Below are 25,323 nucleotides of genomic sequence, written 5' to 3' on the forward strand. Positions count from 1 at the left end.
GTGACATTGTTCCTGCCCTCGTTGACGAGCAGCCGCCTGCGGAAGACTCACTGATTGCTTCTGAAGAGCTCACAATACCAACGCGGTCCATGAGTTCAGTTGCCATATCTGCTTCAGTCGCTGCCGTGTCATTCTAGAGGTAGATGTAGATGTAATAATAATAATAATATCTGGGGTTTAACGTCCCAAAACCACGATATGATTATGAGAGACGCCGTAGTGGAGGGCTCCGGAAATTTTGACCACCTGGGGATCTTTAACGTGCACCTAAATCTAAGTACACGGGCCTCAAACATTTCCGCCTCCATCGGAAATGCAGCCGCCGCGGCCGGGATTCGATCCCGCGACCTTCGGGTCAGCAGTCGAGCGCCATAACCACTAGACCACCGTGGCGGGGTAATAGATGTAGATGTAGATCCTGTACTGCTGGCTCACACCCACTCAGGGGGATTGGCCAAGAATCGGGTAGCTTAGAAAAAATTATTTAAAAACTAGTAATGAGAATAATTTCCTATTTTGTATAACAAAACAATTTTTTACAATTTTGTGAGAATAATAATTTAAAAAAAAGGAAAAAGGTGGGTGGAATTAATTTTCATCAAATAAGAAATACATAAATATAGAAACGAATCTTGCTGTACTTTGCTTCTGGTAACTATGGAACTTTTGAACTGTGGTTATTGTGTACATCTCTTTGACTGTTCTATGAAATCTTGCATGGCCTCGCATACTTTCCCGCTGCTGTGCCCAAGGGTAAGTGCACCTAGAGATAGTAAATTTGAGGTTCTCAACTCTAATCCCATGATGCGTAACGGCGTTTCTAGAGATGTCTTTTGTAATTATTTGATGCCGTCATTCAACCTCTTCTTCTTCCTCTTCCCTAGCTCATACCGTGGCCCGACTCATACCGTAGCGATATATAATGTTTAATCTCATCCTAGATGGATGGCTTGTAGGTTGGTTCGGGAGGTATTGAGTAAAAGTAACTAGCTTTGGTGCATGTTAGGGAACACACTTTCTGAATCGCTGAAAACGTATTTGTACGGGACCACCATGCTTTTCGATACGAAACAAGAAAACTTAGCTCCTGCAAATACACGTGCGCAGTTGTCTACACCGACTCAGTCTCAGTGGTTATTATATCGCAGTGCCCCTTGCCCCTTAGCTGATGAATTCAAGACATAGTCCAGGAGAAAACTATGCGAGTTGGTCTTCAGTATGATTGAAAAGGTACTTATCATCGAGCGGTTGTAGTCTAGCGGTGCCCCAGGTGTGTGCGAGTTGAGACGCATGCGCTATAGCTAAATGGGGCGTAGTGGCACGAAGATCACTATTTCGAGTACCACGCCAATGTTTTTATTGAACCAGTGCGTAGTTGCTGGGGTTGAACTCGTATAAGTATATATTTTTCTATTTAGCGCTTTCTTATCATTTCAGTACACTGTTGTGATACTAAGATAAAACCAAAACCTCAAAATCGTAGAAAAGTATAAACATCCGTCGCCCGCCGTTTTCCTCGTTCAGCGTCGTTTCAAAATAATTGCTGGCTGTTTCGAAAGCAGTGTGTTTATTTCTTTTTTCCTTGCGTCAAATTATCCTTTGCTTCTCTGCAGTAAAATGATCAGCTGAATTTTGGAACAACAATCTTGAACTTCGTGTTTTGTGGCTATTCCATACCACCTGCCACTGACTGTAAGCCGGGGTCGCAGCATTAATTCGGGCGCTAAATTGAGTTTAGCGAAGATCCATGCTAAATGCTTGCACAGACGAGAGATAATGCTGTAGGGACCGCGAATTTTCTGGAATGTATCGAACATGTTAAATATGCGCACTCAGTTACTCTGACACTTTTTGAACAGCCCTTTCTGATTAGTTTTGACAATATGCATTCCCATGGCAACAGGGAACACTTGAATACAGCGCATTATAGAGTTGTACTATAATCAGTATCACGAAAACCATGTGAACAGTCATTGTTTACGCTTGGGTGTTTTCCAGCTTGGTGGTGTTTCATCACGTTTGGTATTGGTGCTTTTGCTAAACATAACAGCTAGACATGTTTTGCACTAAGCAGCTGTTTCATTATAAAGGATGCCGGTGTGCGACTGAAACGTGCATTGTCCTAGTAGGCCGGACGTCTTGATAAAGTACGGCGCCTGGTACAGCCCTTGCCACTTGCGGCGAGTGAATTCTCCGAGGCAGTTCTCACTATGCGCACTAACTTTGATACCGCACGCTGTACTATTATGTGAGCTATGTCTGTATCAGCCCGCAAGTGACCCTCGACATTGACTTTGGTAAATTGTTCCGCTGACGCTGTCATACTCTAGTTTCTTTAGTGTATTCCCATTTTTTTTATCGCGTTATATTTTTCGCGTTATTTAGAACAGTGTTCGGGCTTTATGGTCCCACTATGCGTTAGCAGAACGGTGTGTGCACTCTTTCATTTTTCTTTTGTATACTGCCTGCTGTTACTTTTAACAGACCAATCTTCAGGAAAAGAAAACAGCGCGTTTAGTAGCGTCTTGCCGGGTAGTTGTACGGTATGAGGTCGCTGCGGTTGTTCGGGTAGCCGTTGTATCGGAACGGGCTGTTGGGCGGGCTGAAGGCGAAACCGGCGTTGTCCCGTATGCCGCGGCCGCCGTAGTCGGTGGCGAATCGGTCTCCCAGGCTGTCTTTGCCGCCGGTGTACTCGGTGCGCGTGAAGAACGGACTCTTGGTGTGTATCACCGTGGGCGGCTTGTGGCCCGGCGGCGCGGTCAGCTCGCGCTTGCGGCGCACGAACTCGATGAAGAGCGCCGTGAATGAGGAGGCGAAGCCAACGCCCAGCACCCAGAAGGAGCCCGTCATGTGGCTCAGCGTGATCTTACGTATGTCGCCAGCTTGAGGCTTCGACTCCACGGTGCACTCGTTGTCCCGAGGCCAGTGCTTGCGCTTCCAGTGCATCACCAGACCGGACTCGACCAGACGCCGCAGCCTGCGTGCCGTGCGCTCGCGTTAGCGCGCCGCCCGTGTGCGTGTAAAAAATCGAAAACTGGCGGTCATGCTTATTGAGACGGTACGAGGCAAGTATACGACATGCATCTCGCGAATAAATTCTGGAGTGTTACGTGACACTCCAGAGTGAAGGTCGCACTACAGAACAGGCTGGAACACGATCTAATTATGAGGCACGCGTGGGACTCCAGATTAGTCACGACCACCTTGGGTTCTTTATCGTGCACCTAAAAATAACTTTACTAGTGCTTTCGCATACCGCTCCCTTCGAAATGCGGCCATAGTGGCCAGGATACAACCCGCGACCTAGAACTCTGCAGCACAGTGCAATAGCCCCTAGGCTAAGGCGAGGAGTCTCTTCAATTAGTTCATCCATAAAATCACAGAAGCACGATGAACAAGAACTATCATGTGGAAATTATTTTGGACTTTCTAATTTCGTGACATCGGGCAAAATCGTTTGTCAGCCTCTTGGTGCATAGAAGTAGAACGAATGCCTCCGGCTAAGCGAGTGGCACCGTTATTAATGGTATCAGGCTAGAGTTTCAAGAAGTTCTATTTTATGCAGCAGCAGCAACGAAAGAAACAAACGGCAGGCAAGAAATAGGCTCAAAGTACTATATGCTTACTCGTTGTTTAGGCGGTCGAGAAACGGGAAGCCGACGCGCACGGCCAGAGATTTGACGTCGCGTATAACTTCTCCGCGGGCCACGGCGAAGTCGCACTGGCCGGTGCGGTTGAGTTCACGGCCTAAGTAGTGGAACATGGTGACTTCGCTGCCGATCAGCGCCATGTATCCCATGCGCACTTGGTCCAGCACCCACATTTCGTGATTTGGCTCGAATGTCATCATCCGGTCCGACAGAACCTTGAGTGACCCACGCTCTTGTGTCTGCGCAAAGAGGCAAAAAGGGAGGCTGCTTGCTTGCGACACTCAGTACAGTACCAGGAGTGTAAAAGAAAAACTTTAACGAAAAATCAAGGATGACCGTATAGTCGTTGTATTCATCAGAAACACTTTCGTAATTACTGACGTTCTAGTACAGACAACAATCAAGAAGTCTTATCAGAAACAAACCTTAGAGGCGAAGGCTCAATGATTACAAATGGTATACGAGTAGGCCTCATCTCTAAAATACACTAGCGAATAAACCGTTCTTGGGTGGTTGCAGCCGCAGCTGACGCCTTACCTGGTGCACGCATTTGTGCCCACAGAGCCTTATTCACGTGAAAAAAGAAGGAATTTTCAAGTAAGCAGGAATGGTTTTTCACGTGCATTACCTAACTGCTGACACTTGTTCTCCTAATAAGCGAGGCTACGGGACAGACATTTTATGTGTTGCGTGTCCCAAGAGATCGCAGGCCTTAAGTCAAGCATAAGGGCATTACGCCTGGTTAGGAGAAGCGTGAATAAACAATACATAGGTATAGTTGAAGGCAAGTGCTGCGCCGTTATTTTTTATTATGTTGGTAGTGACCGGAGGTCCCCGGGATTGTAGTTATGCAATACTGCTGCCCGAATAAGCGTTATTAAATAAATCTGCGCAGTTACGCGAACCACTGCACCAAGCCCCGTCGCTTTTCTTCAGTCCGGTGAATAGTAATCCTCTCCGAGTTTACACTCAGGAAACTGAAAAATGCGGATAAAGCCAACTTGTGTAGCATTTGACAAAATTTAGGTCATATTTACATTTCGGTAGACGCAGCCCGGATAGTATTGCGTACTTTTTTTTTTCGCCTTATACACTACGCCCAAACTTATGCAGAAATTTCAGACCCATCCGGAATAACGGTACGAAATGAAGCCTCCGGTGTGCCACAAATGGCACTTCAGCGTTCCATAAGCTGCGCTCTGGCGCTATACAGAAGGCATTGGCTCTTGAAGTAATGACGTTGTCACAGAGACCACGCGAACGACATACTGTCGCCAGGGGCTTGCTCACCTTGAGCAGGTCGAAGACGGCCTGTCCCTTGAAGGCGCCCCATCGCATGTACCCTCGGTGCGCAACCAAGTTGTCCACATTGTCCACGGGGTTCCGGATCTTTGGGAAAGTGAGGTCTGCAACTAAGTTGCCGCTGTACGTGGTGAGCGTGACGATGACGAAGAGCCACCAGAAGCCGACCAGAATGCGGCCTGAGATGGCGTCCGGCAGGTGGATGCCACCTGCGAGTGCCCGGCAATCCGCACAGTGAATGTCGAGCAAAGGAAGCCAAATATCTGCCTCCGGACGGTCACTTGAAGATTAGTGCGTTCGTGGTAACGCCATGGTGAGTGACCGAAGAGTGTCGTCTCACCCACGGAAGAAAAAGAGATCTGTGGGTGAGTAACGCGCACCATGTTTCAGCCCCAATGTGAACTTAGAATGGGACTGGAAAGCTTGTGCCGATTTTAAACCATAGCCGCATGGCCGTTAATTGCACGCCAAAGTCAGCCATGCGGGAGTCTACCAAGGCTGTGGGCTCAAAACACAGAGGCAATGACTCGGGCCGTCGGCAGAAGGCGGCAACGTTTTAAAATAGGGCCTATACGAAAAGTTCGCCCTCGCGCTACGCCGTTGCACCCATAGTCTGGAAACGTACCTTGTTGGATGATTGCTCCGAAACAGTACCATTCGCAGTTTTGCAGAAGAAAGAGTCCCTTGTCGTTCCGAAGGCCGTAATAGTCATAATAAGGGCTGGCACAGTGGATTCCCCACAGGACGGGTCCAATGAGAAGCAGCGAAAAAAGAACGGCCACCCATGTCTGCAGAAACCGCGACGCAAGCCCGGTTAAGCCTCGCAGACCGCTTTTGCTGCAAGTGGAGTGGCTTAACAATTAAGCGCAACCTCTTTAGGTTACGCTTGAGGCTACGCTTAATATTTACAGCGCCAATATTTGCAGAAAAGTGCAACTTACGTCCCAGGTGAAGGGATCGAGAAAAAGGTACTTGTAGTTCGCCCTTGGTTTCGGCACGAGAATCTTGTACGGAGATTCGTCGTACGCTGACGTGAAGTTGACGACTTCGGACCGCTCCTTTGTTACAGAAAAGCCGTAAGCTCCGAGGTCGGCTTCCTGAAAAAAAAAATAAAAGTTGTCGAATACTTTCTTTACCACGACGACGCACATTGGTACCCGACTGTCGAGCACATCGCAAATATCATGCCGAGCACACGGACGTACCAAAAGAAAAAAAAAGAGATAAAGGAAGGAGAGAAAGTAAAGTTACCCGGACACAGCAGCAAACAAATGCCGGGACAATGTAATAATTCTATTCCAATCATTTTGCTTTGAGAGCTTTATCAGCCGGACGAACGGTACTCCGATTACGTTATCACTTCGATCTACCGGCCGTTAAAGGCGGATGATAGGACATTAATCGAGCGAGACAATTTCTTAATGAGCGGAGGTAGCTCTCGTTTTGCTTAGCGCAGAGCTGTCTTATTAGCTGAGCGCATACGCTAATCTTACTTATCATGTTGTAGGCTTTTATGAGGGGGTATATATCGACCACATCCGTGTTTATACTGATCAATCGGTCACTATCGGGAGAGTACTGTCAGAGCTATTGTTTGCCCGGTGAGGGTCCATGAATTCATCTGGAAACGTGCAACCCGAAGTAACAGACGGCTGCGGAACTTGCAACGTTCTCTTTCTCCGCCGAGAAGAACTTAAGTTAGTGAAGCGGCTTGAAATCGGCAATGTAGTGTTTACTACGAGCCTGCGGCGCTAGAAACTAGAACACCTGGTATCAGTAATCCAAGAACTCATCCATACTTCAGTGGCTTCCAAGCCGCTGCGTTACCATGCGTAACGAGCCCGTTGGTAACACTGCTTGGTCGGCTTTTGAAAACAGTACAACAGAGGAATCGACTGTAATCGGGGACAGACGCAGCTAGAATATCTCTCCCGCTTGCACAAAACATCACGCTCTCTGCGCGGAACATACGAATTTTTTTCAAGCGAACCGACTGCACCGCCTGGACTCTTCGCTTCGCCCTTGCATCTCATCAGGAGTACACCGACGCGAAGCTACATCGCTTTGGAGGCTGCACGCAGGAGTGCTCTTTAAAAAAAATATTCGCCTCTCGCATTGGAATGGACCGCAATGGTGCCAGCAATGATGGTGGTCCATGAGGAGGCATTTGAACAAATTTTGTACCACAGTCCTCGCTACACGGTGTACAGGGACAATGCGCATTGACACACTGACGACAGATATTTGGTCGGAATAAGCCATGATGGAATACAGACCGCGCAGGACCCCAAAGTGTAGGGTAGCAAACCGGGTCTTAGTTCTAGCCACGGTGTGGTTCTAGCTAACTCCTCTGCCTTTCTTTTTTTTTTCCTGTTCTCCCCCGTTAGAGTGAACAAGAGTGCAAGTTAAGTACTATATATATATATATATATATATATATATAGTGTGTGTGTGTGTGTGTGTGTGTGTGTGTGTGTGTGACGTAAGAAGGAAGGAATGGCTGGTAGAAGCCGATGAAGATGTGCGCGTGCAATGGAAGAAAAGTATGGCGTCTGAACCACAGCACGTCTACCACATCTAGCGTCACACAAGTCGACAGGATGAAGACCTGGCCGCCACTTCATCAGCCACACATTATCTACGAAATCCCCAACAAGACGCCATGACCCCACATGGACCACAGAAGCAGATCCTAGCGACACATGACGACTAGCACCATGAGAGAACCATCAACTGACCTCGGCATCCCGAAGTACACCGGATCAGCGGACGATGGACCCGTACAGGACTGGTTCGACCTATTCGAGCTCCACGCCACCGCTGCATCACGGTCGGAACAGGACATGGTCGCCAATTTCAACAACTACGTCGCCGGTGAGGCTTTCAAATTTTACCTGACACACGTATTTCAAAACGACGAATCGTGAAACAAAATCGAAGAGGAAATGATCATCCGATTTAAAAATATGATGAAGACTTGTCCATAACCCATCAGCTGGTGGCCTTTCAACGTGCTCATGACAATAACGCGAATTCTTCACGCAGCAAGCATATTTGCCGAACAAGGTCTTATGTGAGAACACCGTCGACGATCCCCCCATCCTATGAATACTCCGGGTATACCACGTGCGTTCGAACGTCGAATAGGAATTCATAATTCTCAACAGACAAGGTAAAGCCTGTACTGATCGAAATACATTCAGGCTGTTTTCCCAAAAGACTCAACCTTCCACCAGGTTTTCCATCTCCGCAAAGATCGTCATCACCTACCCCTTCACTGCGCCATGAGACACAAGGCATTATTGAACCCGATGCAGCTAATTCCTCGTGTCGCACGCGTTACCCACCGCCTGGCATTGCATCAAGTGGCTCAACTGTTCTTCATAACGATTACCACATGCCTCACAAGGTCGCTGCGTCCACGATAAACGAGCTGATGCATCGGGAGAATACACAGTCACTCCAGGACCAGTCCAAGAAGTGTCTTTCGCCACAAGGGTGTATTTCAACAGTTCGACAGTCTTACCAAAACTCGCAAATGGAACCTAGTCAAGCCATATCTGCGGTGTTGTCAGCTTCCAGTGATCAACCACCAGAGAGTCGAAGTAATGCGGAAGTTTCGGAATCACCAAACCCTGCGCATTGCCAGCGGCCAGGAGCATCTATAATGAACGGCATCTTAGAACCCGCTGAGGAGCTTTCTGATCATTCTCCCACACTACTTTCATCACCAGATAAGCCTTGCAGTATAGAGCGCCGAGTACCAACTATCTACCGATCACATCAACTTGCAAAGAAAACCGGACCAGTGCACATGCGCGGGGCATGGTTAACTTCTCCAGAACGCAACAGCCAGCCTCGCCCACCAGAGCTGTGCTGGACTTCACTGGACTGCTGAAATCTTTGTGAAAGTACAGGCAAGGTTACGGAACTCCCTTGGGACGTAGAACTGTCCCCGTGCTTTTTTTTTTTTTTCATATAATACTCTCTCCGTTCATTTTTTTGCTGTTGGTAACTCGCGCACTCTTCGGGGGGAGGGGGAATCCTGTGACGTAAGAAGGAAGGAATCGCTGGTAGAAGCCGACGAAGAAGTGCGCGTGCAATGGAATAAAAGTATGGCGTCTCAACCACAGCACGTCTACCACATCTAGCGTCACACACACACACACACACACACACACACACATATATATATATATATATATATATATATATATATATATATATATATATATATATATATATATTATATATATATATATATATAAAGGAAAGAAGTGTTAATTTCAAGGGCTCGTTTTCTTTGTTATACACAATATTAATGAGAACTAACAGACAATAATGCCAAGGAAAGTATAAGGGATGTTTTTTTTTTAGTAGTAAATGTAAGGTAAATGTGAAGAAAGAAAAGTGGACGAAAAGATAGCTTGGCGCGGGCAGGGACCGAACCTGCGACCTTCGAATAACGCGTCCGATGCTCTACCACCTGAGCTACCGCGGCGGCCATCCCCCCGTCCACTTTATAGGGTATATATGTACATTTAAACGTGGGAGCGTCAGTCAGCGCCGCCAGTAGCCATGACGGCGAGTGTGGAACACTCTTTTTTCTGCCTGTTGGCGTCACGTAGCACGTGAACTTATTACGAGCTGGCAGCTGACCAATAATCCCTCGCATACCACCTGAAAGCATCAAGTCTGCCAGAACGAGGCCCTCGCTATGAATGAAGGAAAGAAGTGTTAATTTCAAGGGCTCGTTTTCTTTGTTATACACAATATTAATGAGAACTAACAGACAATAATGCCAAGGAAAGTATAAGGGATGTATATATATATATATATATATATAATGTCCGTTACAACCTCGGTGACGTCTGCTAATGGCTGCTTCGAGCCATGCAGCCACGACGAATCTGTGGCAGTGAATCCCTTCGGCTGTGCGTGCATGAAGCGCGGACTTAGTTAATAACTCGAAGCTTTGCGTAGCCCTATTGGTACCTTTCTGTGAAGCATCCCGATCAAACCAGTCCATTGGCCGTTTTCGAATGACCCGGGAATTGCTTCTCTTGGCACTCGCCACTCGTACCTAAAATAAAGCAGCAGGTAAATAATTTTTTTCAAAATAAATAAATAAATAAATAAATAAATAGTCCAATGAGAGTCGTGGTTTTGAGTCTCATTATATATGGTTTGTAGTATCTCTCGCAAAGCAGTGAATCTGTAGTCTCCTGGCTCCGCTATGTGAAATCTGAAATTAGGGTCTGGTTAGGTGTATCTTCTTATTCTCCTGCACTGACGGGTATAGGAGAGAAAATGTTGCAGAATGTGCTTAGGGTGCAAAGTACAAGGTCCTGAATACTTACATAAAAAGATGTACACTGGCATGAGAAAAAAAAATATAGTAAAAAGCGTGCCGATGCACAGGAAGTTTTCATAGACAAAAAGCAAGGTTATAGGTGCTCTGACTCTAACGGTAGTCGTTTACACGCTTCCTAGACGAGTCAGTCATTTAGGCCAAGTGGCTTCCACAGACAGCATACACAAATCGTACTGGTATAGCGCAGCTCAGTTTGAGCATGAAGAAAAGTGGCTAAGGCGAAGAAGGAAACACAGGCAACAGGATAAGCGCTAAACTAGAAATGAAATACACAAAGGGAACGCGGCTGGTGTCAACGCATAAGAATGGCGAGCATCAACCAATCGTCACTCACGTAAAGTTCAGTCCTCTGGCCAGTGACTCGACCATTTCGGCCATCGTACCAGTGACATTCTTCACTGTTTTGCCATCTGCGGACATTTCAACCACAGACATGGGAGGGTCCTGTAAGTAGAAGACGCCTTTAAGCTTTGAGAAAGGAGTGTGCACTGTCGCGTTCGGTACGAGTTGAAGTGTGCCAGCAGTGGATGCTGCGCGTAGATTGTGTTGACCTCCTGACGTGCAAAAGCATTTCGCTCTCTTTCTCTCTGACACTCAAGTCTACACACACGCCCACCCACCCTCACATGCACGCACGCACGCATGCACGAGTCAGTCACAGACCTCACACGCCACGTACAGAAAAGTTTCTCTACGTCACAAAATTGCACAGCAGGCCCGTTTATCTCGCACGGAGGTGGGTAGGCAAATATTACACAATCTGGGGTTGAACCCCCTCATGGAATCGGCGGGAAGAGCTCCATTGCAGCAAGCTATTAGGCGTCGTTTAGTAGTGAAGCCAATTCCAAAGAACATGTTAGCAGGTAGACATGAGGGAAGGCGGTCTGCCAGAGCTAGAGCCCTGCAGGACAAGTATCAGAACGACAAAACTGCAGTGTACGTAGATGCAGCAAAACAGAACGCACAGTACGTTCTGTTTACGTAGTGAGTGTAGTGACCGGGGAGAGGCGAATCTTAAACACATGCTTCTGTTAAAGTCTCATCAGCTCTGGAGGTGGAAGAAACTGCCATCGCGCTAGCCATCACGAGCGCTTCCGCTCGGACGGTCATAAGCGACTCTAAACGAGCAATAACAAATTTCGCTAAAGGCAGCGTAGCCGTCCCTGAGGCAAGAATCCTTGAAAACGACCGGGGTGAAGCAACCGTCGAGCTTGTGTGGGTCCCTGCCCACTCGGGGAACTCGGGGAATGAGGAGGCGCATCGTGCGTCCTGAGGTATAACAAATCGGGAGGTGCGCCCCTCGGGCCCTGTTTTCTCTGGTGAGGCACCGATTTCTTGTGACGACGTCACAAAGTACTACAAGAACGAGCAGAGGCTTTACCCTCCGCCAGATGACGACCTCACGAGAGTGCAGGCCACAATCCTACGCCGCATACAAACGCACTCTTTCACCAGTCTTCATATACTGGCAATTATCACGAACGGATAATTAGAACCAAACTGTCAAAATTTTAATCCAAATGCAATAGCTACCCAAGATCACATCTTGCGGGGATGTGGGGGTTTTCCCCTCCAAAATCGCTCCTACCAGCTCCCTCAATATTAACATGGGATGAACTTGTCAGAACTCCCGACCGGGAGAAACAGCTGGCCATCGTTTCCTGGGCCGAAAGAGTCGCTTCTCGCGTGGAGCCACCCTGAGGCGCCAGACAGGTGACTTTTAGTCAAATAAAAGTTGATGCCACCACCACACACCAAAAGTAAGCGGCGGCGCACGTGCAATGCAGGCAGTTCACATATTTCGAGAAAAAAATGGGTTGAGGCGACGCAGGGTTATTTCCTCCTGCAGAAACGTGCGCGCCCGCTCACTCAGGCTGGGCATGGGCGGTTTGTGGCACAAGGGTGACATACGTTGATGACGGCGATGATGAGCTTGATGCCGCCCAGATCCCCGATGATGCCAGGAAAGAATTCCTTGCGCTCCATTCGAATGCCGGCCACTAGCGTCCACTGGCCGACGTCTAGCAGCACCTGCTCTCCACGCAGTTTCGCCACCGTCTTCAGTGCGAAGCGGGAACACTGGCCACACTGGCCGCTGTCCAACAGCAGTGCCTGCATTTATTGTTAATTATTTTACACACCAGCTCATCACGTTGGGAAATAATAAGGACAGCCGATGGCTCACGTGAAGCAGTAAACTAAGTAAATCGTAAGTTACATAGTACAATGGGCTGACATTGTCTCACTTGATACGACCTTTCAATTCGATGACATGCAAAAGCCCCAAACGCGCCCATTGGATTATTGTTTTTCATAGTTTGTTCTCTTTCGGGATTCGAGAAAGCTGAATGAATTGTGCTTGTCCTGTTAGGTTGATCAACGGAGGTGATCGTAATAATCGTACAGTGGGCTTGGCGTCGTGCTGCAATACGAAACGAAACTGACAAGGATATTATTGCAATTATATAAAAGCGAGATGACAAGTAAGAAATATAGAACCGCACGACAATCTTGTGAATTACGAGTGCCTTTCATTAGTCAGCGCATAATGCTACAAGATACACTTCTTACCTTTCATTCATTTGTTGTTCTTTAACCTAGCCATGCGATTTTATTTAAGAAGAAATGGAACACAAACAGCCATGCTGTAACCCACCTTTGACGTGTTTGCGAAAACGTATTTCGTCATAAAAAAGTCTCGTGGTGTTCTCTTATACGTGTCCTTCGCAAGCTTATCTCCGATGGTTTTGGCCACAGTTTCGACTGCCATGGGCAGCTGGCAGTGCTCCTCGACCTGCAGTGCAATTTGTTACAGAAGGTAACCTACGAACAACGTCATGCTAACCAAAAAAAAAAAAAAAACGGTAGATTTTGAACAGTAAATATGACACGTGCACAAGTCTGATAGTTTAAAAAATATAGTTGGATAAGCCTTCACAAACTTACGGGACAGTCTGTTTCTGCGACTTCAGCGTAAGCAATGGCAACGTTGGCGCCGTCAGGAAAAGTCCTAGTGAACTTTTCGAACTCTTCATTGATTGCTTCAGTGACAATGCACATAAAGTCGCGATGAAAGGTCATCATGCTACTATCTCTTATCTGCAAGGAGGAGAATAGCTTTTGATGAGCTTTTGATTGTGATAAGGCTTACGACTTTACGGTTCTGAACGTGTGAAACAATTTCTACCTTTGTGAGAGTTCCTCGAACAAGTGTCATGTTTCCCACAATGATGTAATGGCGAACGTGCACTAGCTCGCTAAAAGTCTCGACGATGTTGTCCATCGACGTGGTCCCACGTTCGCAAGAACTGCTCAGACAGACACGGTACGTTGTGACCGCCGCGGGCTTTACTTTGGACGACAGACCTCGCACAGCCCTTACCATATCCTCCACATACACTGGATCTGCAAAATCACATCGCCGCCTCGTGAACAAGAAGTTATGCTGTACTAACATCCCAGCATTATCGTCTCAAAAGGGTTTGTGTAAGCTTCATAACAAAAACTGCAGTTATGCTACGCAATAATAACTAGATAACATTAAGAACATTACAGTATAAATTGACTGGTGTCAGTGTTCATTTTCAATGCTAAGAGCATAACGGCCACTTGACGGGAAGCAGTCAGCGTCGTGAAAGATGCGCCAAGCGTTTGAGCGCGTTTTCTTGCACACGCGGGGCATTTTGAAAGGCGTACCACCTGTTGAGGCATATGCTTGTGGAGCAGTGGTTTGAGGATCGAGCTTCGGTGCAAGAGGCCTGCGTTTTAAATTCCACCGTTGGGACATTTTAAACATCTTTATGTTTATGCGGTGTACATATTGTCACGCGGCCAGGCGCTCACAATATATACTGCGCAGGCGTCACTCGCGCGCGTATGACGATACTTGCGAATGGATGACTTCACTCGTGTGTGGGTGACATCACTGGCAAGATACATTGTCCGCTTGAAATTCGGTGCGCTAGCTAAAGAAACGTTAGTCGTACTTAAGAAGCAAACTCAAAAGTGGGTGCCCGATGTCACACAATATGGAACAAGACAGCAAACGCAGCACGGGCAATTTAACGACACATCGGAATGATTAATGCCACGAAGCGTTATGTGAATATTTCTGCGTTTGTCTGTGTTACAGTGACATACAAATTAAAAGAAACTATATTACAGAGCATTTTATTGTACTCACTGTAGTCGGGGTCATGCAGCATGACAATACTCTTCCAGTAACGCAGGTCGCGGGTGTTACGAAGATCAGACAGCAGCGGCACGATGTCGAGCGGCCCCGTAGTGACGGGAAATCCTAGAGCAAATGTATCTTCCAGTCGTGGGCAGTAGCGGTCCATGACCGACACAAGGAACGTTTGGGGCATGCGCCGTTTGACCACATCGTAAGCGTGCTGCGTCTTCTGGCAGTCAACAACGGTGAACGCTGCATCGAGGTGACTCTCTGCAAAGAATGACCGAATGAATGAATGAATCTATAAAAAAAATTTTACTACAACAATATATCACGGTGCTAATCGTGAATATGGCCGCGTGCTCTTCAGCGTTGAGATGCACATTGCTTATGGTATATTCATTTTATAATTGACTCAGAGAGAGACGATCATTCAGAGGTGTACTCGGCTGCTGAACCGAAAGTCGTAGGTTCGATCCCGGCCGCGGCGGTCGCATTTCGATAGTGGCGAAATGCTAGAGGCCCGCGTACTGTGCGACGTCAGTGCACGTTAAAGAACACCAGATGCTCGAAATTTCTGGAGCCCTCCACTACGGCGTGCCTCAATCACATTGTGGTTTTGGGACGTAATACCCCAGATACCATTATCATTCAGAGGTAAATGCATTAAGAAATAATATACTACAAGTTCTCGAAAGCAGTTGTATCAATAGCCTTGAAGGAGACAAGTCCGCTTGTCGAAACCTTGGCTCCAGCGACACTCCGTGTTCACGAATTTTTCATCTAGTTCTCGAGTACGACACAATAGAACATTTCGGTTGAGATGAAGGGCGGGTCCAGAGTGGCCGACGAGAGGGGACCCTCATCAAAGCATAAAGGGAACAGGGACAGGGAGGAAGGGATCACCGCACGCCAGTAGCGTAGGCAGAAATTTTTTTCGGGGAGGGTTCAACCATATTTTATGTATGTCGAATAAATAAAAGAAACATACTTAAGGCTTGGCGCAGCTTGATTCGAATGGAAAAGTCTCGTGCATACTTACTGCCCATGATGGCCGGCAGTTGTTCGGCGTCCTCGGCATGGTCGGCTAGCACGCGGAACCGGTGGCCTGTACCAAGCAGCTCGCTGTAGTTGGCTTGCAGCTCGAGGAAGCGGTCCTTAGAGCTTTCGCCGACCAGCTGGATGTTGGGCATGCTCACTATGGCTGCGCAGGCGAAAACGAGATGTTGGCGAATTCTCTTTCGAACAAACATTAGCCTGCACATATGTGGCGGTTCGCGTACGTGGTCTTTTTCTCGTGGTACCGCGAACGCTATTTCGCCTCGTGCTTTAAAACGTGTTCAAATCACAATGCCTGCAAAGCACGTTATTGGCATTTCCTCACACCTGACTGAAAATTATTGCAGGTCACTCCGGAAAGGTTTCGCACTGTGACGGCTGAACGACAACCCTGAGACTAGTTGTAACCTACATAAAAGAGAAAAATAGAAAATGAAGGAAGGTTACACAGCAGAGGCAATGTCACGTTTACTTGACATCAACAACCTTTCTCCCCCCCCCCCCCCCCAATACACCACCATGTCCAAGATGGCTAGTCCGATGGCTTCTATAGCCACTGATGCGTCCTTCCTAACTGACGGGGCCCCAGAGTATCTCGTACGTTTACTTCTACGCGACATTGTCGATGTCCGTCCTGAGCTATTCGCTACTCACTGCTGGCTTTATATAATGGCACGACGAATTACAGTACCACATGCGTACTTCAAAACATAGGGAGGCTCCAAACACTTGCGGAGGCGCGAGTATTGGTTGGCCTTAGCGTGGCTGAAAAGTTCGCTTCTCGCTGACCACTTGTTACCAATGCGCCGTGCCTGGAATCAGCAGGAATTTAAAGAAACAAAAAAAAATGAAAACAATGTTTCGCTGAAAACAAAACGTCATCTAACTACAGAGTGTAATTTGGAAGAAAAACATAGAAAAAGTATTCGCAAATGAAAAATGAGATGCTTTAAGACCCACCACGTTGCTTCACAGGCGGTACGTTCCCCGGTCGCGTCGGCCGCTTTGCGCGATACGGGTGGAATGCAAAAACACACCTTCATTCATATTTAGATGCACGTTAAAACATCGTTGTGGTTAAAATTAATCCTAAGACACGCATTACCGGCTCCCTTGTCCGTGAGTTGGTTTGGTACATTGACTATACCGGGTGTTTCAAGAAATGTGTCCAAGATTCTCAAAAATCAGGGAAATGCGATATTCGTTAGATGCCTTCACAATTACTTCTTCTGTAGCCGCAGGCATCTTAAGATGGCTAAAGACATCGTTTGGGACAGTAATTAAGGAAGTGAATTAATTAACTTTTTAATTAGTGGAGTTAGGCGGTTATTGTATGGTATGAATAACTTTATTGGTGTCCTGAGGATTCAGTCCAGGACTGATGTGGGCCGCTCCCTATTTGACATAGCCGCCTATCTCAATTAATTATATAGTTAATTTAACTTTCTTAATTACTGTCCCAAATGATGTCTTTAGCCATCTTAAGATGCCTGCGGCTACAGAAGAAGTAATTGTTAAGGCATCGAACGAATATTGCATTTCGCCGATTTCTGATAATTTTGGACACATTTCTTGAAAGATCTATACCATAATATGTTGAGATTTCGTTTTTGAAGCCAAAGTGCACTATGCTGCACTCAGGTCTGAATGCACTGTGCATTTATTTCTACACTGGCGCAGTGCACCTCCAGCACAAGCACTGTTCAAAGAGATTTTTGTTTCTTCTTGCAAAGTTGCAGCTGGCTTATCTTAGAGTGCGCTCTTAAACAGCAGAAACAGAGCTGTATAGGATGACGCGAGTGCAGTGCAGACATTTCTAGGCAGCAATCTGAACTAGTTCGAATCCCGAGTAAATACTTCAACAAGGCCGATGTACGTACGTACATAAACATGATATAAATGTAACTTGTTAAATGTGATTCCGGTGTGTGTAAATGTGATACACGCTTCGCTAAAGCTACGTCGTCGTTAACGGACTGACAGCTGTGGCACAATGAATAAATATTTTATAGGAAAATTGTGTTGACCAGATACAGCTCGGATAAATTAATGAGCACTCGCTCGCGCTAATCAACCAATATATATATATATATATATATATATATATATATATATTTCTCCAGTGTCCACTCCCGTCCATTCTCAGCCACTTATATTTACCGAAACTCCCATCCACGTCCACTCAATTGCTCACGTACACTAGGAATGAGTGCATGCATAAGTAAGTTAGCCGACCAATGGGCTCTGCTTAAATAAATTATATACTAATCAGAGGTGGCAGAATTACTCCTAAAATAATTAAATCATCCTACGAATTAGTTTTCTAAGATTTCCGCAAATGCAATTAAATTACACCACAAATTACAGCTGGCCGAAAGTAATGACATTACATTGCTATTGCTTCTGAAAAGTAATGAAATTACTTGAACAAAGTTCGTCATTCATACACAACTCACGTGCGCTTTATTTACAACCCATATACATCTAAATCTCGAATTTTTGTTCAACTTCCCATGTTTGAGGTTTGGGACCCAGACTAACTTATCTTTGTTATTTTTCTTTCCCATTTTGGTCAATTCTTTATTATGCCATAATGGAAGCGGACATGCTATATTTTATTCAAAAACAACTGGGAAAGTGAGTAATTTTATTGAAATTACTCGCTTTAGGTGATTGATTACTTTACTGAATTACCAGCGTACAAAACTAATTCACTACATTACTCATTACAGCAAAAAGTAATTTAATGACTAATTTTATTACTGTAGTTCTGTTACTGGCAAGTCTGATACTAATGTTCGAAGCTGAACGTTTCGTTAGGAGCCACAACGTAAACGATCAATGTTGTCATATTGCGTCATTTCTTCAACTTCACAACACGTACGTTTTAAGCTCGCAGTGCGTGAAAAACAAATTCTCAGTGACTGGGCACATTCGTGGGGGACTAGGGAGAAAAGCGAAGTCATCAAATGACATCGTGCTGAATGACAATGTCCGAAGAATGCGAGAAGCCCTGGCGTGTGATTTGCAGGTTAAAGAAAAACGGGGAGCAAGAAGCAGTGATCGTGGTTTAATTAGGAGAATCAGGTACGTGGAACGACAAATGGTCGAACTGTTTGGGCAAGGCGTAACAAACATGCAAATACGAATATGCGACATGCCCTCTGCAGCTTTGGCCGAAACTTCATGTCGTTCACTGAGCGATCGTTACTGACAGCCGACGAAACAGCGGTGAGTGCGCGCACGGCCGTCATGTGCTGCCATCTTAAGCAGGGGTAACGGAGGCAGTCTTAGGCGCTGACAGTATCAACACGTGACAAAACATGGTGGCGTCCACGCTAACCGCCGTGAATAGTGTCTGTAGAGTGAAGATGCTGAAAACGCCGTCATAAAGCTTTCTCCTAAATTTTTCTTATTGCTCTCGTATCGCACCAGAACGGCTAGGCACAGTGACAATATTAATGAGCCCTAACAGACAATTATGCCAAGGAAAGTATAGGAGATGTTATTAGTAGTAAATGCAAGGTAAATGTGAAGAAAGAAAAGTAGACGAAAAGATAACTTGCCGCGGGCAGGGACCGAACCAGCGACCTGGCGAACTGGCGGCGCTGACTGACGCTCCCACGTTTAAAACGTACATATATATACCATATAAAGTGGACGGGGGCGATGGCCGCCGCGGTAGCTCAGTTGGTAGAGCATCGGACGCGTTATTCGAAGGTCGCAGGTTCGTTCCCTGCCCGCGGCAAGTTATCTTTTCGTCCACTTTTCTTTCTTCACATTTACCTTACATTTACTACTAATAACATCTCCCAGACTTTCCTTGGCATTATTGTCTGTTAGGGCTAATTAATATTGTGTATAACAAAGAAAAACGAGCCCTTAAAATTAACACTTCTTTAGTCACAGTGACGTAGTGCGTGGCAATGTTTAATGAGTTGATCTCCGTAGCGTTATTTTATTTCATATAAATATGTGGTGCCTGCCTGCACGTCACTATTTATTATTTAAATCCTCAAAATAACCAATGTCTCTTAGTTCACTTTCCTGGATTACGCTTTCTCTGGGTGTCTAATATGTGCATGTTATCGCACTTTCTGGGTTTCTGTTACACTACACCCACGAAAAACTATTTCTACTTTCTAATGCTCCGGTCGTGCCACAAAATAAAGCCACATTTTCGGCATGTACCCGCCTCTTTTCCTATGAGTACCAAATTCACCCAACTTTTTCTTTGAGTGTATATATGATGAATGGAGTAATGCATCTCTGGATCCGGTAGCCAATGAGTTATTGGAAGTGCAGGCATTATAAAAACAGACATTTAAAAATATGTTGACTGATATTTCAAACGCTTCGGGTGAGTATATATGTATAGGAGAAACGAAAAAGTTGAAAGTGTTCAAACCTCTCGACTCAAGAGGTACCAGAAGAACAACATTTAGTGGAAATTTTCATAGTGACACTGAGCCGTTGCGCAAGAGAAGGTAGGTTAGTTAAAGGTGTGAGAGAGAGAATGAACCTATTAGTTTAAAGACTACGCTTTATCATGTGCTGTTATCGGAGCACGAAAGAGTATATGTCAGCGATTTCAGCCCTCGCGCAGGGCCGTTTTCATTAGCGATGGAGACGAGTCCTCCTTAATTCTGTAAGGTATATACATGCCTCACATGTGTACGTGGTCTTGCGTCAGTTTACAGCCCCCACACCCACCCACTCACCCCCCTCCGTTCATTTTTTTCGTTCTTGTCAGCGCTCGTGAAACACTCTAGAAAGTGAACCGCGTTGACGAAAAACCGTGAAACTCATGTCGGGGGCATCGATTGGAAATCCTTCCGGTGCCTGACTCGCGCCAGCCCCGAAAGACGAGGTGCGGGATCGAAGACGGCGGACCCCTTCTTTGTGTCCCGTGGCTTTTGAAAGCGTCTCCACGTCGATGACGTGATGGGGTGGGAAAACAATTTCCACCCTCTCTCCCGGATTCATTTTTCGTTTCGCGTCTTATGAGTCGTTTTATTTTTGTCTTTCTTTTGTCTCATTCCTTTCTGTCGGCCGTTGTTCTGGCTTTCGGCGAGTGTGTCATTTCGTGCCGCCCACGGCTCGAAGACGAAATGGCACACAAACATCTGCGCATGCGTCTTGTGATTGTGGTATAGACCTGGAAAGAGCGCTGCGCGTGTGACAACGGCTGACATCTGTGCCCGGGATATGGACAACAGGAAAGAAAGCGGAACAGTGTGACCTGTATTGTGTCCGGAACAATGGAAAGAAGAAAGACAAACACAGGAAATCGTAGTGAATTCAGGTGTAGAGTTATTATTTCTTTCAATGATCTACTCAAAAATTATGTTAGTGCGACCAAGGTAACACTTGAACAAACCCTTGCATCGCCTACCTTTCTGTTGTGTCGCTGCGCTACTTACGATAATATTAATGTCCTTGCATCAGAACTGCATGATGCGTTACACCAAGAACTGAGGATAAAGGACAACCATGCATGACGATTAGGGCTGGAGAATGTGGACCTTCTTTCGCACTGCTACAATGTGCAATCAAATGAGCTCTGCTCTCACAGAAACAGTATGAACACTATAACAGTGGAGATTCCCCCACGTTATGATATCCTCAAATGTGGTTTCCTTAAAGATGAAAAGGTATGTAAATGCAAACCTAATCACACAATAATATTAAATGACGACGGCAGCAATAATAAATTATTAGCCTATGAGACTGCAACCCACAGCAGTTATATAGTGCTCGCAAAGGTAATCTCATATACAGCTATAAATAGAACATTCACTTGTGAGTTTCAATGTGTTTGCTGAAGCATATTCAAATGAATTATATACACTATGCAGAGTGACATGCAAGAATATACAATATTAGCATGAAGAGCAGAATTTTACTTGTATAATCTGTATAACTAAAGCATCAAGCGAAACCTTAAAGACCAAGTAAGGCATCCACTAGAGTAGTACGAGTCGCCATGGTTGCTCAGCGACTATGGCGTTGCACCGACAAGCACGAGGCTACGTGTTCGATCAGGCAGGTGGGTGTTCTCGCTTTATGCCAGGTATTCCAGAACACAGAAATTGCTGGGATGCGCACGCGTGCCAAGATGTTCACGCGAGGAACACGTCTATCAGGGGCGTGGCCAGAAATATTTAAAGGCGAAAGCCTTAGATGTCTCATCAAACGCGAACATTGACCGTCGGCGTCAACACGAGTGATGGAAGAAAAAAATCATCACGTGATGACGTCACAAGACGCCAACGTTTGTGGCGTCATGATGACGTCATAACATGGCATCGTCGGTTGGTCAAAGGTGGGCCGATTACACAGGCCGTGCAAGCTTTCTGCACCAGGTGAGGTGCAGAAAGCTTGCAGTGCCTCCGATCCTGGAGGCAATGCAAAACCACCTTAGGTGCAGAAAGTTATCGGAGGGGGGCGGGGGAGGATCAATGTCGACTGAGAAGAAGAAGAAGAAGACGGCTTTCGCCTTCGAGTCGTCATGGGCGAATGCACAAGGGACGCTCGTGAGTTTTTTTTTTTGGGGGGGGGGGGGGTGTTAGACGTCGCCGGTGAAAAACAAAGAGAGAGAGAGAGAGAGAGCCTGCACCCAAACAATATCTTAGTCATTTTTTCTGCTTTAACCCTTTGTGGGGCAGTGGGACTCTTATTACCACTTTTTTCTTCGTCATGTTCCGGCTTTTTTAGATCAACACCACTGAATCGATTGCTTTCAGACTTTTAGTGCGACCACGTGGATGTTCTAGAAAGCGGTTTTGGTCGTTGTTTTCATGGTATTCGCAAGGTGCCAGCACATACCCATGTTCCAAACGAACCATTCCGCTTGCACGCGCTGTATTCTTTTTTCATCAAATTTTGGCGCGCTCTTCACCCGATTCAGCACGAGAGGTAAGTTTGAAAAGTTTATTTCATACTCACGAGTTCCTAAATGTGCTATTATAGTGGTTTTATTCGTTCCTACCCATACAGTTTCCTAAAAAATTTGTGCAATGCAAAGTTGACAACATTTTAGTGATATATTTTCGAAAGCGTAGCCAGTATAACATTGTGTGCAGCTCACTGCAGCCTCCAATTTTCATTCTGCTTCACGCAGGGAAGTCTCTTCCAGTGGAGGAAGCAGTTGAGCTTCCACCACGGACAAAAATTAGACTGTTGCGGGCATGCCCAGTACCCATATCTGCTGCTCGAGTGCCGTTAGCAAGTGGATGTACAATGGATTTTTTTTTCTTCGTTTAGCGAACTGTGAGCGCGGAAAAAACAAAAAGGACGAAGCGAGGAACCACATAAGACGAGCGCTCCACATAAGACGAGACAATAAGACAAGAACCACATAAGACGATACAATGGATATTTAGTTGAGTTTTTTTTTTTTGTGTGTGATAAAGAGTAGGTGTTTCTAGGATCTCTCCTTTGTGGTTCGTAGGGCAGCAGCAAGTTCGCACAAAAAGAAATAAACGTACGTTTTTTTTTTTCTGAAAGGACTGTCTTTCAGTGGTCAGTGAGACACATATGTCCCACGTTTTTCTCGAAAACCGTTAACAACGGAGAGCTCAAATTTTGTACATATTATAAGAAGCTGATATAAACGACAATGCGGCCCTCAATAGGTGGCGTGCTTTGTTCATAACAATATGCCCCATGAGGGGTGCTCAGATAGTCCCATTAGTCTTTTTTTTTTCATATAGCACAACCGTTCTTAATTTTTCGGCCATCGCCGTTACCCCAGCATCTTAACATTAATTTTGGTCAACCTGTCAGCGTGTGATTACAATGCCGCTACTTTCGCAAGCACCAGATGAACTTCAACACCACTTCCGCGCCATGGCCTGAATACACTTCCCTTAGACAAGTGCTGCACGTGAGTGGCCGTCTCCTTATTACGACCATAGAAGAAACACTATTAAGCGAGAAATGTCTTGACGCAGCGTGAGGTGGTTTATGACCATTATGAGTCCTAAACAACCTCCTCTTCAAGAAAAAAATGCCACAAGACATACCTATAGGCGCTACTTGAGCATTCAAGTGCAGAAGGAAAGCAGTTCGGTCTATGATTAAATCATGAAAAGAAACATTCTTTTGATCTAGTCTAGCCACTACGAGCTGGCAATCTCCACTGTTTGCGGTGAAATGAACAATAAATATGAGCTCACAAACACGAGAGAGAACCATGCCCTACTAATATGTCGGCACACGTACAGCCGCTGATTCGGCGTCGGCGCTACTGAAAGTTCAACGGCAGCGCCGAAGCCGCCCCTTGTTAATTGAATCGCATAATTAAGTGGACACTTGTAGTTATGCCCACGTTAGCAAAGTCCATGTGGTCAAACTTGATCCGACGCTCTTCAGGCTACGGGGTCCCTTGTAGTTGACATTAAAGCTTTTGAGGTGTAAAATGGAAACAGCTACCCTGGTGAAACGCTTCACTGAAGAGGGGTCACTTACCCAGGTTCACGTCAAGGGCGTTCACTGGCCATACGAGGCCCAGTAAAAAGAGAGGCAGCGCAAATGCCGCCATCCTTGTCGTGGGTCCCGGTTCGGGAATGACAGCGGCCACGACCGTGAGTATTGACACCCGCGGCTCTTTGTCTCACTACTCCCTCTCTTCTTCTGCACCCTTACTTCTCTCGCCGCCAGTCGCGACTGGGTGAACTTGAAAAAATAAAAGCAGGACAAAAAACTTGGTCATTAAAAGTGGAGCAAAACTGACCGACGAGTTTGCGAGAAACGAGGGCGGCGAGGGCTGTTGGGTGAGAGTAAAGTGGGGCGTCCGTCCGCGCCTGTCCTTTCAGGGACGATCTCCAAGGAGTGACGTCAAGTGAACCAACGCCAACTGACCAATCGCCGCGGGACAGCCTCGAAGCTGACGAGAAATGGGCGCCTGGGTTGAGCCAATCAATGGAAAACATTCATTCGCTCTTGTCCTCCCGACTGACAATTTATTTTAGTTTCTTTCATTACCGAGCACACGAGGAACATGCGGTAGGCTGAACGAAGGCGCATGTACGTCGCGCTATCTTCTATTCATGGGCCAAATGTTATTTTATTTGCCTCTCACTCCCAATCGTGGTCCTTTCTTTCCTCTGCTATAGGTAGCGTCTAGATCCCTCTCTCGGGCCAATTTTTGTTTCGCTGGCCTCGTCTCTCCTGAGAAGCGCGCTTCACAGCAAAGTGACAGTGCTCGAGGAAAAGCCTAACGTTTGAGTAGGGCCACGAGGAGGAACGCAGAGTGCTGTATCAAGTCGCTATCGCAATTCCGGATCACATGAGGACCCGAGACAAATACGCCCAGATCGTGCACGTGCACTATACCTGATATCTAAGACTGTCTTGAGATTCATGTTTGAAAAGTTCTGCAGACATGCGCGTCTCGGGACAATTGATGTAGAACGCAATTTATTTTCTCACAGCCCTTGCCCAGACCAATATTGGTTCTAGGGCGCCGTGCCGCACCGTATCTGCCGGCTTCAATCATTTCGCGACTGGAGGCGGTAGTTTTAATTTTCACTCACTCAGACAACGACATCAGACGAGAAAAACAAGCTAATGCAGAACTTGGTTAATCAAGCCATGTGATAACATCATCGGCAACAAAAAAAAAAAAAATTAGAACTTGCCTGCTACGGCTGAAAGCGGCCAAACGAGGCATGGAGAAAATGAAAGTCTGATATGTGCTCTACATTTTATGCACGCTTATTCAGTATTCGTATATGAAGATGTATTGATCGGCTGCACTT

The 25,323-nt window shown here is 46.2% G+C and overlaps 1 protein-coding gene and 1 non-coding gene across 2 annotated transcripts; one reads left to right on the forward strand and one right to left on the reverse strand.

Moving 5' to 3' along the window:
- Positions 1-2,505: 2,505 nt before the first annotated feature.
- On the reverse strand, positions 2,506-24,221 carry LOC119379146 (ionotropic receptor 93a). The gene is made up of 14 exons (XM_037648340.2): positions 24,032-24,221; positions 15,543-15,704; positions 14,510-14,770; positions 13,514-13,731; positions 13,273-13,425; positions 12,983-13,120; positions 12,238-12,438; positions 10,661-10,770; positions 9,948-10,035; positions 5,894-6,049; positions 5,578-5,740; positions 4,941-5,161; positions 3,627-3,889; positions 2,506-2,977 (listed from the first exon to the last, which is right to left on the reverse strand). The coding sequence occupies exons 1-14, from the start codon at positions 24,102-24,104 to the stop codon at positions 2,515-2,517; spliced, it is 2,670 nt and encodes an 889-aa protein (XP_037504268.2). The 5' UTR covers positions 24,105-24,221; the 3' UTR covers positions 2,506-2,514.
- Trnat-cgu (transfer RNA threonine (anticodon CGU)) lies at positions 19,235-19,307 on the forward strand. Its single transcript has one exon. It is a non-coding gene; the product is annotated as a tRNA-Thr (tRNA).
- Positions 24,222-25,323: the final 1,102 nt, after the last annotated feature.

The sequence above is a fragment of the Rhipicephalus sanguineus genome, chromosome 1 (assembly GCF_013339695.2).
Source record: "Rhipicephalus sanguineus isolate Rsan-2018 chromosome 1, BIME_Rsan_1.4, whole genome shotgun sequence".
NCBI lineage: Eukaryota > Metazoa > Arthropoda > Arachnida > Ixodida > Ixodidae > Rhipicephalus > Rhipicephalus sanguineus.